The 18,123-nt window shown below is 31.0% G+C and overlaps 1 protein-coding gene across 1 annotated transcript; it reads left to right on the top strand.

The window, feature by feature from the left end:
- The first annotated feature begins 1,137 nt into the window (after window positions 1-1,137).
- On the top strand, window positions 1,138-2,058 carry LOC114264199 (uncharacterized). The gene is made up of 3 exons (XM_082880653.1): window positions 1,138-1,408; window positions 1,554-1,752; window positions 1,836-2,058. Exons 1-3 carry the CDS (start codon window positions 1,138-1,140, stop codon window positions 2,056-2,058), a joined length of 693 nt encoding a protein of 230 aa, XP_082736779.1.
- Window positions 2,059-18,123: the final 16,065 nt, after the last annotated feature.

Here is an 18,123-nt window from a genome sequence, read left to right as displayed (position 1 = left end):
GATACACTAATTACAAATAATATTTAGCATATTTTGTTCTAGTTTTCAGAAAACAGTTTTCAAAAAATTCTACATTTTTATTTTTTGTATTTTAATATTTTCAATAAATTTTTTTAATATTTTAAGCAATTTTTTTTAATTTTTAGACACACCTAACATAAATATACCTAAAAAGTATAATATTTGTGAAAAAAATCTTTAAAAAATACACTAAATACCAAAAAAATATAAAAATAATATGCAAATTCAGTACATTTTTTGTATTTTTGTATATTGATTAATTTTTTAAAATATTTTTTCACAAATATTTTACTATTTGGATACATATCTAAGTAATGTGCATCTAAAAAAATAAAAAGCTTGTTTAAAATTTAAAAAATATTCACTAAAATCAAAAAAAATATGAAAAATAAAAAACTTAGTTTTCAGAAAACTGAATTCAGAAAACTAAAACCAAACACACTTATTATTTTTTTTTTTATCATTCTTGAAGTTAATGGTATAAATTTATGTGAAATATTTTTATAAAAAATTTTAATATTGTAATTAATAAGTGTCCCCTCTGATTTAATTTCTTGGCTCCGCCACTGATTGTAAGAGAAAAAGTGATTAATTGATGTATAAGATGTGTCATTTTATCTTATTCACTATTTTAGTTTATTTTGTCTACTATTTAAAAAAAGAAAAAAGCTATTCCCAAACATAGCATTTAATTCATATTTTAATCAAGTTGAAAAATGCAATTTGCGCGGTTGATTAATTGTACATGTGATTGAATTCATTTTTGTCCATGACAGACACGGTACAATGTCAGAGCCAAGTGCTGATCTTGTGATCGATATAGATAAAAAAGCTTGCTATAGATAAAAAGCTTCCTATAGATAAAAGGCTTGCTCAGTTGCCTCCTATAGCATCTGAGTGTTGCATCTTTAAAGTACGTGATCCACTACGCAATCAAAGCAAGGAAGCTTATGAACCAGAAGTAGTTGCTATTGGTCCTTTTTTTTTGATAACTCAGGGTGTTCGGGCCAACTTGTGAGCATCTCGACTAATCTCTGGAGGATCAATCCCACCGTCTACTAACGGGGCCCATTTGCTATTGGTCCTTATCACCATGGTAAGGATAAATTGAAACCAATGGAAGATCATAAATTACGTTACTTGCAACAGTTTCTTGAAAGAAGAAATGGAACCAGTGTGGAAAACTACATTGTGGCGATGCGAGATTCCGAAAAAGAAGCACGCAACTTTTATGCAGATCCCATTCGCCTTGATTTAAATGAGTTTGTGGAAATGATGCTTCTTGACAGTTGCTTCATCATCCAGTTATTTCACAAGTTTGTGAATATGGAACTCCGAAAGGATGACCCCATTTTCCAATTGGCACATATTAAATCGAGCATAAGGGGTGATTTAATGTTATTTGAAAATCAACTTCCATTCTTTGTCCTCATGAAGTTGTTCAACATGCCCCAAAATTCTGCAGCCTCACTAAACAACTTCGTTCACATGTCCCGTGCATTTTTCAAAGCGGCAAAACTGTGTACTTTCAGTACCTCCGGTTGGGGATCTAGAGAAAGTTGACATCAAACATCTTCTAGGCCTGTTGCATTATTGTTGTTGCTATGAATTTCATTCAATGGTATCCCAAAATGTTCCAATAAAAGAAAAGTTCCTAAAGTCTGCGACAGAGCTCCATGAAGCTGGGATCAAATTCAAGAAGGATGAGGAAGGGAGTTTGTTCAACATAAAGTTTGCAAATGGGACAATTGAAATCCCAACTTTAGAAATTTAATTTTATACGAGAATTACCTTCCTGCTCATGATACTTCAAGGAATTATTTCACTGCATATGTGAACTTCATGGATTTCCTCGTGAACTCCTCAGAAGATGTCGAAATACTGAGTCACCATGGAATTATTCATAACCTTTTAGGTGACAATGCGGTGGTTTCCACTGTGTTGAGCAAGCTCGGCAACAATATCGTGATACCTTTTTTGGGTTACCCTGAAGTTTATAACAATGTGAACAAGCATTGCAAGGAGAGTTGGAACTGATGGTTGGAGATCTTAAGACGGGATTATTTCAACACTCCATGGGCACTCATCTCGTTTCTTGCAGCTCTTTTGTTGCTTGTACTCAATGTGGTACAAACTATATTTTCTAGTCCTCCTTTTGTCTAATTTTCCTAGATTTGCTTCAAGTCCTGTTTCATGTTATGTCATATGATGTTTAGATAAGATAAACTATGTAATAATGGGAGCCATGTGGGTTAATTCTTTTCTGTAATGAATAAAATCTCTTTTTTGTTTGGCAAACAAAAAACAAATATATATATATATATATATATTGATCAATCAGTCCAATGCTTTGGAAAATACATTCAATGACAAACTGACTTTGATTAATTTCTGAACCCACTTTACAAATTTTGAAAGTGAGACAAAATTAGTAGTGGCTTAATAGAGTTTAATGACAAAAATATTAATTTTTTTATCGATTTTATTTAAGAAAAATAGGTAGATGGTTTAAATTGAAAACAAATAAAAAGTTTAGAATTTTAATTGATAAAATTATAAATGCAAATTTAATTTATAAAGGTCAAACCCTGAATTTTTATTGGTATAATTTCCCCAATATGTTTTAAACAAACTCCATTTTGTTATGGTTCTTGGCATATCAATTTTTACTTTCAATTCTAATAGGATGACTATTTTTGTTATTGCTTGCCAAGAGGCCCCCCCTCAAAATAAATAAATAAATAAATACATAAAAATAATAAATAAAAAATCATGTGGGGCTCAATTGAAAGGAAAATTATATATAAGTAGTGTTGTAATCAGTCTAAATAAATTGAAATGAGTGTGGTTATTAATACTCTATTTATTATTTTGGACCTTTCATTTTTTGATTTTTTCTATTGCAATAAAGAGAACATCAATCATTTTAGGACACTCCATCTCACAATTAAGCTCACAGCCACTAAATCATTAGATAGGGTTTATGAAAGCACCCAACTCCATCATCACCTATGCATCTGTCCCAAACCCTGCTCTCAAAACCTTGAGAACCCTCTGGCGGTGATATTTCAGCAGCAACGATGGCAAACATTCGATTCCATACACTTCTCTGGCAATGGCAATGAGTGGGACAATCACAATTTCATAAGATGAGAGGAGTATAACAATGTAAGTTTAAAAGAGATTCATAGTTTTGATGGTATTCTCAGCTCGGAGGATGTTGATCTTGTAATGGCAAATTTCTTGAAAAACACGGCAAAAATAGCAAAAACTATTTGTATTTTTTTCGATACTGAACTTCTGAACATATGACTAAAATTCAAAAACATAGGCCCGAACATTTGTTGTTTGTTTGAGAACAAAAATCTGATATGAAAATTTGATGTACTTTGAAGTGTTAAAATTGTTCACATTTTTAAAAGTTTTCGTTTTATCAAGTTTGGGAATACCGACTCAAATATTAGTTATTTGTTCAGGAAGGCTCAAATATAATTTATTTGTTCGGGAACACAGGTCCGAACATTCTCAGTGAAAGAGAGATGAGAGAGACTTCGAGGGATGGAGGAGGAACGAATTGAGACTGAGTAAAATGCGAATTTTATATTCGTTGTGTTTAGGGTTGATCAAGGAAATGAATGGAATTAAAGGAAGACATACGCACTTAATGCGAAGAAAAAGTGAAGATCATAGAGAACATGTTCTTTATACCGATCGATTCACTTTAGAAACATTTTTCTTCCATCGCCATGAGAGAGAGAATGGGTTGTGGGGAGTTTTTTTTGTTAGGATTTTGGGACATAATGGTCCGAGGTGTAGGGGTATGCATTTGAGTGGGGGTGAAATTTTCATAAAGATAATTTTGATATTATTTAAGGGAAAGAAAAAAAATTAAAAAGTTTTAAAATTTATAAATGGGGGTCCAAAATAAGAAATGGAGTGCTAATAGTAGTACTCCTTCAAATATATATAAATATATGGGTAAATTACAAATACATCTCCTGAGATTTGTTTAAAATACGGATTGACCATTATGATTCTACAATTATATTACACCCCTTCAAGTTTTTATTTTAATTGCATAACAAATAATTATTTTACAAATAAATCAGTTGTTTTCAAAAATAATTTTAATTAACAATTCATGTAATTTTATTATTATATAGAAGAATAGTTAAGATTTTTTTTTTTGGTTAATTTGGTTAAATAAAAATTCTAACAAGAGAATATTTATAATTTTTAAATTCACATGAGACATTTCACATTTTAAATAAATCTCAAGGGATATATTTATAATTTATTTTAAATATATATTATATAACGAGTTTAAATAGAGTTTACCAAAACAAAACCCAGCCCAATAAATATATAAGTCCAAAGAAGCCAGGTAAGCCCAAACGAATAAAGCTCAAAATAAACAAGAGCCGACCAGATTGATCGAGTGTATCAGACGGAATAAAGCTTAAAGCAGACTGATCCCTGACAGAAAGATGGCCATCTTATCGGGGTAGATCCAACGGCAAAGACAAGCGCAAGTTATCCACTACCGCAATGACCTCTGGCAGAAGAATATCTGTCTGATCAACTAAGATCTGACGATCGTTCTCAATGCAAGTTGGCCATTGCTTTTGATAGCAAGCCAACTGTTTGATCAGCGGAGATCTAACAATAGGATAGTGATTACAAGTTGGCCAGTAATCTTTCACAAAAGACTGACCATTTGATCAAGAAGAGATCAACGACCGACAATGGCATACCAATTAACTATAAAAGGGTTTTAAGCAAACAGGTAGAGAGACCTACAGAGAGGTAACTAAAAGCATCTACTTCTACACAAATTTACCCTTCCTAGAGAATTAAGTGAAGCTCTCATCTATTCAAAGCTCTAGAGGAGGGTTTGTTTGGGAATTGAACATTTTAACCAAAAAAAAAAAAGTCAAAAAGTCATTAAAATTTTTAAAGGTCAAAAGTAAAAAATTCATACAAAAAAATTAAAGATTTATTCATATTCATTCTATTTTTTGCATATCTTTTATTATTATTATTATTGTTTATAAAAAATGAAAAAATCATTTCTAAACACTTCAATTTCTTTTAGGCCGCATTTGTTTGGGGTTATAGGGAGGTGATTGAAATTGATAGTGATGTGGGATTACTATATGAGGTGTTTGTTTTGAGAGATGGGGATGAGACTCTTAATCCTTTGGTATTAGTAAAAGCCTTGGAAGGGGGATTGGCATGGAAAAGGTAGAGTTGGTATTAGAAAAATAGTGAGAGGATTAGAAATTTTTTTATTTTTTTTGTTTTTTATAGATTGGGAATTTTTTTTTTAAATATTAATGTTTAATTTTTTATATTTTTTTATTTGTTTAATTACTTTAGATAAAAATAATTTAACAATTCCTACACTAACAACTATCATCAAAACAAATACAATTTACTTAATCCCCTCACTATCAATTCCCTCACTATTAATCCCTTCACTATTAATCTTCTCCATTCTACCTCTGAAAACGAACGGAACCTCACAATTTAACTAAAAAAATTACTAAAACAACTACTTCCCAAATAAATCCTAAGATGCCTTATACTAGTGAAAGGCCATGCCATGGGCATTTTTTATCCTTAACTTGTAGGGTTAGGAAAAGTATAAATTTTCAATAAGGTATAAAGTAGAGGATTGTTTTTTGCAAAATAGGAACGGAGAAATATCTCCTTTTATTTTACTTGCGTGGTTAACAAGTGAAGCTTCCGATGCTCTTCTTTTCTCTCTTTCTTTTCTTTCCGTCTTTCTTTCTTTCTGTTTATTATTTTTTTCTATGTGACATGGGAAAACGACTTATTTGTTTATATTTTCATAAGATTAATTTCTATACGGTTTGCTTGGGGGTGATCATTTTATTTTTTTATTTCGTTGTTGCAATAATATCTCTCTTTTGCTTTGTTTTGTTGTTTTTTTTTTTTGTTTTTTTTTCCTATGTGGAAACTCGTATCCTGCTTGTGTTGATGTTTCTTTTATTCTTTTTGAAATCTATGTTGTACTCTGATATATTTTATTGGACAACTTATTATCGAATGTGCAATATTAAAGTAGTGTACTTTCCCAATAAATAAATAAAAAAAAAAAACCAACTAATAAAGATTTGCTAGTTTAAGAAAGCTCATAGTAATAGAAATACATAGATTTAGTTTGGACGAAAGTACCCATAGTGAAATTTTATTACCCTACTCCCTTAATGTCGTCACTATCTATCTCCAACCGCCATCAACAAGCTTTAACTGCCACCTCAGTCAACAACAATTTTTTAGTGACCAATGTCTATCACCATTGACCACTTTTTGGAGACCATTTTGACATATTAAAATTTTACTGACTTAGCACAACGAAATTTTCTTGTCACAATCTTTAATGTGACGATGATGTTGAAATTCTCCACTGTTTTGAAAAAGAGAGAACATAGAGAGAGAGAGAGAGAGATGTAGATCTAGACTGACGGAGGGAAACAAAAAAGCAACAAGGCGAAGAAGGTGATGGCAGCAAAATGATAGAAGTGAAATTGATAAACTAATAAGAATGTTGAACAACAATAGAGATCTGGATCGACAAGGCACAAATGACAGTGATAAAGGCATGAACAATGATTTTGAAGTAGTATGATTAACATCAATCCAGATCTTACTAAATTTATTTTGAACATAAATTATCTTATTATACAAACTTATAAAATATTTTTTCAATTTTTTCATACTAATGTCGTGTCATACAACAAATAAATTTTAGTAGATTCACTTCAATAATATAATAATAATTTCGTGATAACTATATTATCTTATAAGATTTTGTTTGGGGTTGACTTTTTGATTAAAATAGCAAAAAAATTAAAACGTTCAATCACATCACTCATTTTACTTTTCAATTTACGTATCTTTTTATAAAAAATTAAATAATCAACTAAAATAGTTACTTCTGAAACACTCTCTAAGTAATTGTTGCATTGATTTATTAAGTCCACCATTTGTGCTAGTTATCATCACAATGGTAAGTAAAAAGTAGTAAAATAATTTAATAATCATAGTACTACTGATGATGTAGTAGGTGTCAAATTGGTAAGTAAGAAAAATTAGTATATATATATATATATATATATTTATAGTTTGTTAAATTTTATTGGTCTAAGTGGTAAGGTCAGTCACTTTTTTATTATTTATTAGATAAATTATACTTTACCCTTTTATATTTGGTTATTTTTTCAGGGACAACTTTTCGGTGACCATTGTCAAATGATGATGACCATTTTCCGTAGAATATTTCTAGAGTAGTGAAATTTCACAATGACAAGAAAATTTCACTATGCTAAAATAGTGAATTTTATAGTTATCAAAACAAATAAATTTTCAATTTGTTGGCTCAAAATTTTAGTTGAAAGTTCATTGTCTTTACTATCAAGGTGATAGTGAAATTTTACACTAATTTGACCCAAAAAAAAAAAATCAAAAAAAGAAGGAAAGAGAACAAAGAGAGAAAGATAGATGAATGAGAGAGAGATAATGATAAGATCTAGCCTAACAGAGGGAGACAAAAGCAACAAGCAGAAGAAGGTGGTGGTGGTAATTTGGTGGAAGTGGAATTTGTGGAGACAATTGTGAACGTTGAATGATGATAGAAATTTGGATCGGTGAGGCGTGAATGACAGCAATAGAATCATGAACGATTGATTGAAATGGTGAATGGTGAACGATGGTTCAAATTTCACTAAATTTATTTAGAAAAATAAATTATCTTAATATACAAACTAATATATTACTAATATATTTTACAATATTTATTACTAAATCAAGTCATACAATAAAGTAATTTTGGTAGACTCACTTCAATAATATGATAATAATATTATGATGCCCATGTTATTTTATTATAATTTGTTTACCATCTTGTAAGTTATTATTGCATTGATTTAATATGCCTTACCACTTATGTTGATTATCATATTGTTTCAGTTTGAGACATCAAATGAAAAATAAAATATGATAAGATAACTAATGTAAGGAAGTTTCGTAATTTTATTTATTTATTTATTTTTAAAATTTGTTTGACATTAAAAATTTATTGACCTATATGGTAGAATCTGTCACTTTTTTATTGTTATTTTTGGACGCAGTTATTTTTTTTTATATTTTATATTTTATTTTATTTTTTAGGAAACGTTAATGTTAAGCATTGCATTAAGACTGGTAATTAATACTCAATCCAAAAAAAAAAAAGAAGTGGGTTAATTATACTTTTACCCCTTAAACTATCACCATTTTGTTTATGTAGTCCCTAAACTATTAAATTTGTCTTCTTGATCCCTAAACTTTCAAAAACCCATGCTACTTCGTCCCCAATGGTAGATGAAGTTAATTATTTAACAAAAAATGGGATCATGTGCACTGCACATGAGCTACAAGGATGGTAAAAGGGCTAAATTAGACATTTTACATATATCTCCATTATAAAAATAAATAAATAAATAAATAAAAGAAAATCAATAATAATTGTCTTAAAGTTTGGGGTTGTCTTGAACCTAATGCAAAAGTTGAGTAAGTTTGTAGAAATTTCCAGAGCATTTTGTTCATTTATTTATTCATTTTTATACAATTTTTTTTATTATTTTTAAAATAGGGGTAAATTTGAGTTTTCTGCTTTATGATTTGGCTCAGATGGGGGTTATCCCACTTATTTGAAAATAACCAGATTGTCCTCTTGTAATTTATGAACTAAAGTACACCGTCTCATATTTCGTTTAAATTAACAGTAAATATGAAACACGTGCCAAAGCAAAAGTTGTGTTTATTTTCAAATGTTACACACAAGTGAAGCACATAGGATTAAAATAAATTTTACATTCCAAAAATGATGAATATATTATGTCAAATATGTATGTCAAAATTTTTACATTTAGATCCATCTTGTCTAGGCGAATCTAAAAAGTTAAAAAAAAAAAAGGAGTAAATTACAAATACGCCCCCTAAAATTTTCTTAAAATACAGATTACCCCATGTGGTTCTGAAAATTACATTCTACCCCTTCATGTTTCTAAAGCGCATAAAAAATGACCCATTTTATTAATAAATTATCCTATCAAGTAATAATATTTAATGACATCATAAATATATTTCAATTAACAATTCAGGTAATTTTATTATTGTATATAAGAGTAGTTAAAAATTTTATTTTTTTAGTTAATTTTGTGAAATAAAAAATTCTGACAATGGATAAGGTTGTAAAAATGGTCGTCAGTCTAAGGCCTGCTCAAGGCTCAGCCCAGGGCCTAGCTCGAGGCTTGGGCCATGTTATTTCTAGCCCAGTTCAGCCCAACGGCCCGATCCAGTTTCGGTTTGAAGCCTGACTAGCCTAACACACAACGTCACCTTTTAAACTATTTTGGTGAAAATAACAAAATAAAAATAAACCCAAGCTTGACCCAAGCTCAAGTCCGGGCATGAAGCCCGACTCTAGGCCTAATTATCCCCTAGGCTTGGGCCTACATTTTAGACAAATGGGCTGACCTGGACAGAAATGTGGCAGGAGTTCGATAAACCCGATCCCCGGTCTCGAATCGGCAGGGTCGGGCCCTTTTTACACCCCTGACAATGGTATATTTGTAATTTCCATAATCACAGAGAGTAATATGTATTTGAAACAAATCTCAAGGATACATTTGTAATTTATCCAAAAAGTTGAAAAAAAAATCGAAAAATGTTCACTAAAGCAACATAAAAATTTGTTTTGGGTTCTTTTTTTTTTTTTTGGAATTTTGTTTTTCAAAATTTTAATTTTAATTTTTTTAGTTTTTTAATCTATCTATTCATGTAAAACTAAAAGTGTAAAATTTGTTAATTTTATTTATTAAAAAACAAAAAACAAAACAAACACAGCTGGTTCTTTTATCTACTTCTATTGCTTTTGTTATTCTATTCTTTTCTTTCCTCTTTTTCCCTGGCCGGCCCTGGCCCTGGGGTGAGGCGACTAAGGCAGTCACCTCGGGCCTCCAATTTTGAACAAAATTTAGGGTCCCAAATTAGGGGAGTGTATCATGTCGTGTTATTTCATAATTATTTCAATATTAGCTCAATTTATTTATTTTTATATTGTCGTATGGTGTTATTTTGATTCGTGTTCGATTGATGTTTAATGTAAAAACTTTCACTTTTAGTTAAAAATAACTTAACAAGTGTATCGAGAGATTAAATTTTTCCTCATAAGTTGAATTTTATAAAATTTATTTCAACTAAATGAAATTATTCATAGAATGTTTGATTTTAATTCAATTGTATTTTTCTAATTAAAAAAATTGTACCTTCTTACTGTATATTTTTTATTAGATTAACTCTAAAATAGGTAACAAAAAAATATATATCTTAGATGAAAAAAAGATATTAGCCTTAATTATTATTTTACATATTTTTTTTATTAAGTTAGATGGAGTTAAATAAAAGATTAAAAAATGTCATAGCATCCCTTAGTGAACATTCAAATATATAACTAATAATTCATGTTGTTGAGTTGTGTCATACTTGGATTCATGTTGAAAAATAGTCAATCTTTACTTGCTAATTTTATATATTGCTTGAGTTGTGTCGAAAATTCTCATCCTTATGCCCAATTAATTTCAGTTTTTATAACATTGGTAAGCTAAAAAATAAAAATTCGATTCAACTAATTGAAATTTAACTATTTTATATATATATATATATATATATTTGTTTTCTAAATTTTGTTAAATTGTAATGTAATAGAAACAAATTTTTATCTTTTTTGTTTTATCCATACAAATTTTTTTTTTTTTTTTTTCTGATAATGATATATGAAAGGCCCAATTTAAAAAATTCGCCTTAAACTCCTAATAAGTCAAGGCCGGCCTTGCCCTCTCCCCCTCCTTTTTGTGATTAATACGCTTGCTATTGACTATAAAGATGAGTTTTCTTCTCATAATTTATCAACTTCTTTTCTTCTCTCACTAAAAACTTGCAAAGATGGCAACGAACCCCTTCTTTGGCCGAGTCGAAAATAGTGAAGTCACTGAGAAAGAAACTTGAACAGGTAAGTTTTATAGAAATTCCTTCATTACACAATATTTAAAGGTTTTGTACCTTTTCTTTTAATTTATTATTTATTCTTGTAAATGTTATCATAACTTATGATTCAAAAATAAAAAAATGCATAATATTACCATAAAAAATTTATAGTTATGTTTCGATTGAAATTGAAAATGCACATTTTTGTGATTCACTTTTTTATGTATATTAGATTATGACAAAAATGTGCAATTTCATTTTTAAATCATTAATTATCGTAACTCTATTAAAAAATTATTGAATATTTATTACAAAAATAAATAATATAAACCAAAAATACATAATAAAGTGCATACGATAAGGTGTTCCCAAGTTATATATATTCTCAAAGGCATATTATTTGTATGCGTAAGTGTGTGTCGAAATATATATATATATATATATAGGTGGAGGATTCCCTCCAGTTCAAAATCTGAATTGGAAGGGATTGTTTGGGTTGTGGGGTCCACCACAGGTCCAATTTCGACGATACGAGCTGTTCATTTTGTCACGCACTTTATGCATTTCATCCACACACAAAATTAAGTCGATCCAATAACTGCAACTTGTTCAATTTATTTTTTTATCATCAAAAAAATATATGGTTTATTTTTTAAAAACGCTATTGTCATCCTTTTTTTTAATGAAAAACATGATAAATTGAATAAGTTACAGTTATCGGATCGATCTATTTCTTTTTTTTTTTTGGGATGAAATGCACGAAGTATGCAACAAAATAAACTATTCTGATCATCGAAACAAAGCCTATAGTGGGCCTCACGAACCCAAACAACTCCCTCCAGTCTAGATTTTGGACCGGAGGAAATCCTCCTCCATATATATATATATATATATATATTTGTGTTACAATATCAAAGAGAGGGAAAGAGAATATTATATTAAATAATTATATAACAATGTATACAAGACTCCTTTATATAGGAGGAGAGAAACCTAAGTATGGTAATTCTAAGTATGGTAATGAATATAATTTGGTATGTGTGATAGATAGAATATATAGTTATTATATTTAACACCCCCTCTCAAATTCAAGTAGGGATTCCAACTTGAGTTTGGAGAGAAAAACCAAGACATGAAATGAAATTAAAAATAAAATAAAATATGGATAGATCTGAGGCAAATAGATTGCAAAGTCTAGATGGGTGCACAAGGGTGCTTAAGATAGATTAGAGGCCAGAGCTAATTGCGGGAGACAGTTTATGGTCATGCTGGACCGTTGTAGAAACTGGTCAAAACTAATGTCGAGACAGTTTAAGGTCTCATGGGACCATTGAAGAAACTGATCGAAATCAATGTTGGAACAGTAGTAATAGATTGGAATCAATGTCGAGACAGTTTAAGTTCATACCAGACCGTTGTAGAGACTTGACATTGAACCGACAAGCGTGTCACACACATAATTTATGATGTGGTGTTGAATGATGATGGCAATAGATGACTAAGTGCGTCAGGAGGCGGCTTATAAAAAAATGCGCCAGGGGGAGCTTGGATGATGCGACAGACGATGCGGCTTGGGTTGTACGTCAGAAGGGACAACTTAGGTGGTTCACATGGTATATCACTATGCTCACCATGATATAGGTATAATACCCCTCTCAAACTCAAATAGGTGTGAAGATAGAAACATATTTGAGATTGAAACAAAGGGAAAGGGAAAGGCAAAGTGGAGCAAAAACACTACCAAAAAAAAAAAAAAAAAAGGATTGCGAGTAAAAACAATAAATATGATAGAGATATTTAGGATGGGAATAAACCAGTGGACAGCGAAAGAGATCATCACGAAGTGATACTGAAAGGAAAATATGGTAGTGGCATGGGTTAAGGTCCGGCGAGTAGCCAAGGCAAGACTGTCGTCTGCCGGTAAAGCGAAATTATTATGTACTTAACCTAGTTTTGATACCATGTTACAATATTTTAGAGAGAGAGATGGAGAACATTATATTAAATAATTATGTAACAATGTATACAATTTGGTATGTATGGTAATCCTAAGTATGATAGTGAATATAATATGGTATGTATGATAGATAGAATAATTACTATATTTAACAATTTGGACTTTCTAAACTAAATGTCTTAAGGACATTTATTAATTAAGAAATTCAAAATGATTGAGGCCTATAAAATTATCGTTTTAGGATCAATCTATACAAGGCGTTTGTAATTATACCTGTTACCAACATAATAATGCCACATGCAATTTATAATGGTAATTATTGTAGCATTACTCAATTTTCTATGATATTGAAGTAGTTTGTTCCCACCCCATGCAAGAAAATCTTTTATTTTTTATTTACTTTTAGGAGTTATGAGAAATCAATGAAAATATGTATTTATTTTAATTTTTTGTGTGTAACATTATTCAATGACACCACAATTGCAAATGAGTTAGTCTAGCGGTAAAAATATGAGAATATGATCGTTAGTTCGAGTCTTTTAAGAGGTCATTAAAGAATTTCTTGACCGTTAATTAAGAATTAGTTCTCAACTATTTAAATTTAATCAAATTGAGATGAATGGAAAATACTTGAATTATCAAAAAAAAAAAAGTGATATTTAGGATGGGAATAAATATGATAGAGATATTTAAATTTAATCAAACTTAGTGAAATAATGCCACAAGAATGTCTATTTTTAAAATAGTGTTGGCATTTCAGTGAAGTGAATGTAACATATTTATATTTTTATATACATTTTTTTGTGATTTCCCCCCCCCCCCCCCTCGGAACATTGTTCATTTATACCACAAGCCTATATTGTTAACATGGAAATGTCATTGAAAAAAAAAATAAAATTATTAGATAGTTTCGGAGTACCCACTATAAGAATCTGCACTTTTAGAGACCACTTTCTGCGACAAATATAAAAGTTGATAGCTAAAAGTTACCTTTTGGCGACCAAATATGAGTTGGTCGCAGAAGGTGATATTTTGGCAACCAAAAAATGAGTTTGTCGCAGAAAGTGGTATGCTTTTAGTGACCAAAAAATAAGTTGGTCGCGGAAGATCAAAAATAAGTTGGTTGTGGAATTGGCGACCAAAATTTTAGTCGCCAAAAACTTATTTTCCCCGATCAAAAATATTTTAGTTGCTGTATATTGAGTTTTGGCTATTAAAACAATTTAGTCGCTGAATGAAAAATAAAAAATTATTATTTTTCTTTGGCGACTAAAAATTTGGTCACCAAAAACTTATTTTCAACAACCAAAAAAAATTAGTCGCCAAATTAGTACTTTTAGCGACTAATATTTTAGTCGCCGTTGATTGAGATTTGACGACTAAAAAAGTTTGTCGGCGAAGGTAGCTTTTTTGCGACTAATCTGGTCTTTTGGTCGCCAAAAGTTTGGGAGGGAAATTTCAAACGTGGAGGCGGGAATTGAAATTTTTTTGCAACAAAAAAATTTGGTCACCGATTATTAACACTACAACTATTTTTCATTTGGTTTCAATTTTTGAAAACTATTTTTCAAGTTTCAATCTTTATTTTTTTAATATTTAGTGAATTTTTTAAATATTTTAATTATTTTTTTAATTGATTAAAATATTGAAAATTTTAAGTTACTAATTTTTTTTAGTGAGGATATATTGATTATTTGCTACTAAAAAAATTTTAGTCACTAAAAATGCCACAATTGGCGACTAAAAAAAATTTTCGTCGCCAAAAAATGAGTTTTGGCAACTAAAATTATTTAGTCGTCGAATGAAAAATAAAAATTTACTTTTTATCTTTAGCGATCAAAAGTTTGATCGTCAAAAATTTATTTTCAACTATTAAAAAAATTTATAATTGCCAAAAAATAAGTTTTAATTACTAAAATTATTTAGTCAACGAATTAAAAATAATTTTTTTTTTGATCGTCAAGAATTTATTTTCAGCTTTTAAAAAAATTTTAATCACCAAAATAATAGAACTGGAAGTGATAAGCAAACTAATAGAGCTGGAAGCAAAGAATAAGGAGAAGATGAAGATGAGAGATGTGGGAGTAGATGGAATTGTATCTCAAGGTGGGTTGGTGTTTGTATCTGTTTCCTCAATGAAGTTATTATCCTGGAATATAAGAGGGCTAGGTAAGTCTGCTAAAGGGAGAAAAATAAAAAAAAAAAATCTATTTTTTGAAAGGAAGGTGGAGATGGTGCTATTACAGGAAACTAAAAAGCAATCAGTTAATGACAATTTTGTTAGATCACTTTGGCATGGTAAAAAGATGGATTTCATGGAAATAGGTTCAATGGGAGCAGCTGGAGGGTTGTTATGCATTTGGAATCTAGATGTCTTTCAATTGGTGGACTGCTGTTGTACTAAGAACTTCATCATCTTGTCAAGTACCCTTTATTCCAGTTTTGAATGTGTCATAGTTAATATCTATGGTCCAAATGAAAGTACCAATAGGAGGTGAGTGTGAGATTCTTTGATTAGATTGAATCTATTGTATGAAAAACCTTGGTGTTTGGAGAGGAGATTTTAATGAAGTTAGGTGCATATCAGAGAGAAAGGGTTGCTCTAGGAGAGATAAGGGTATAAGAGAGTTCAATGAGCTAATTGACAACCTGGAAGTGTATGATATTCCAATGTTGGAGAGGAAATTTACTTGGTGTAATTCTTAGGCTGATGAGAAGTGGAGTAGGATTGACAGATTTTTGCTCAGTCCTGAGTGGATGAATAAGTTCAATTTCAAACTATGGGGGCTACCAAGAAGGGTCTGTAATGATTGCCCTATTTTACTCATGGAAGATGAGAGGGATTGGGGTCTAAAACCATTTAAATTCATAAATGCTTGGACCCTCCATCCTAGTTTCTTTGCCTTTGTGGAAAAGTTTGAAAGGAGACTATTGTGGAGGGTTAGAGTGGTTTCAAATGTCTTAGAAAATTCAAAGTGCTTAAACTAGCATTGAAACAATGGAATGTTGAGGTCTTTGGAAATATGGAATCTAAGCTCAAACTACTTGAGGAGGAATTACATGTTCTGGACTTGAAAGCAAAGGAAAGTTCACTTTCTGAATCAGAGTTAACTCGAAGAAGGGATGTAAAATGGAAAGCTTGGAAATTGAGTAGAAGTCCAGAGTGAACTGGGCATTAAAAAGAGATACAAATACAAAAAAATTTCATGTTATGGCTTCTTCTCGTAACAATAGGAATGCCTTATGTTCAATTAATGTGAATGGAGTTGTCTTGGAAGATCCTGAGGATATAAGGGTTACAATGTTGGATCATTTTAGGAATCATTTTGCTAAAAGTTGGTCAAGAAGTCCAAGTTTATCTGGCCCTTACAAATCCATTGGGGGGGGCGGTAGAGGTTAGGGAAGCACTTGAAGCTAAATTTTCAAAATGGAAATAATTAGAGCCTTGAAGCAGTGTGAAGGTAATAAAGCACTTGGTTTGGATGATTTTAATTTGATGTTATTTAAGAAATGTTGGCAGATTGTTAAGGGGGATGTGATTTAATTCATGAAAGATTTCCACAAAAACTCTAAGTTGGTTCATGGAATTAATGGTTCCTTTGTTGCTTTGATTCCAAAATCTGATAATCCTTCTTGTCTTAATGATTATCAACCTATTAGCCTCCTAGGCTCTCTGTATAAAATTCTCGCAAAGGTCTTGTCTAATAGGATCAAGAATGTAATGCCAAAGATCATTAGTGATTCTCAATCAGCCTTCATTTGAGGTAGAAGCATTTTGGATGGTGCGTTGATTGCAAATGAAATAGTTGACGGTTGGAAGAAGAAGCATACGAAAGGCATTATATTAAAACTTGACTTTGAGAAAGCCTATGATTCAATTAACTGGGAGTTCCTCTTCTCTATGCTCACAAATTTTGGGTTTGGCACCAAATGGATTAGTTGAATGAGAGAGTTTATGCTTTTAGCCAGAGTTTCTATTTTAGTCAATGGATCACCAACATCTGAGTTCACTCCTCAAAGGGGTCTTAGACAAGGTGATCCATTATCACCATTTCTTTTCAATGTTGTAGCTGAAAGGTCAGAATATTCTTTTGGGTAGAGCTCTAAAACTGGGATTGATTAGAGGGGCTGTGCTAGGCTCTAACGATCTTGTGAACACCCATCTTCAATTTGCAGATGATACAATATTATTTTGTAAGGCAGAATGGGAGGAGATTGGGAATGTTAAGAGGATTCTGAGATTTTTTGAAATGCATTCAGGGTTGAAAATTAATTACCATTAGAGTGTGGTGTATGGGATTGGCATTAGTCAGGACCTCACTAAAGGATTTGCTGACAAACTGAACAGCTTACATCAAAATCTGCCTTTAAAATACTTGGGGATGTCTTTGGGGGATTGTCCAGGGAGAAGAAGGTTCTGGCAACCTGTGATTGGAAAATGCAAAAAAAAATGCTAGCTTCTTGGAAGAGGAGATTCCAATCCTTTGCAGGGAGATGAACACTGATAAAGTATGCGCTGTCTAGTTTACCAATCTACTACTTATCTTTGTTCAGAATGCCAGAAGGGGTTGCAAAAGAAATTGATAGAGTTTAGTCTAGATTTTTATGGGGAGGTGATGAACTTAAAAGAAAGATTCATGTGGTAAAGTGGGAGGAGATTTCAAAAAGTAAAAGTCAAGGGGGCTTAGGAGTTAAAAGGATCAGGCTTATGAATGATTGTCTTCTCTTAAAATGATGGTGGAGGTTTGGGGCTGAAGAAAAAACCCTATGGAAACAGGTGATATGCATCAAGTATAACGAGGTTGGGAGGGGATGGTGGCCTGAACTTGTGGAACATCTCAGGTGCTCTTTGATCTAGAAAGATATAGTAGGGCTTGCTTCGGGTAGGCTTGATCTAGTGGAGTTTTTTAAAAATAACATAGCCCTTGTTATTAGAGATGGAAAGAGAACACTTTTCTGGAAGGATAAATGGTTTGGAAATGTTTGTTTGAAAGATGTATTCCTAGATTATATTTTGTAATAGTGGGAAATGATGAATCTGTGGACTTGGTGTATAGCAGAAGAACTGGTGCTGAGGAGTGGAATATGAA

Source organism: Camellia sinensis, chromosome 7 (genome assembly GCF_055761805.1).
Source record: "Camellia sinensis isolate YWXY chromosome 7, ASM5576180v1, whole genome shotgun sequence".
NCBI lineage: Eukaryota > Viridiplantae > Streptophyta > Magnoliopsida > Ericales > Theaceae > Camellia > Camellia sinensis.
This window is presented reverse-complemented; position numbering and strand designations above follow the sequence as displayed.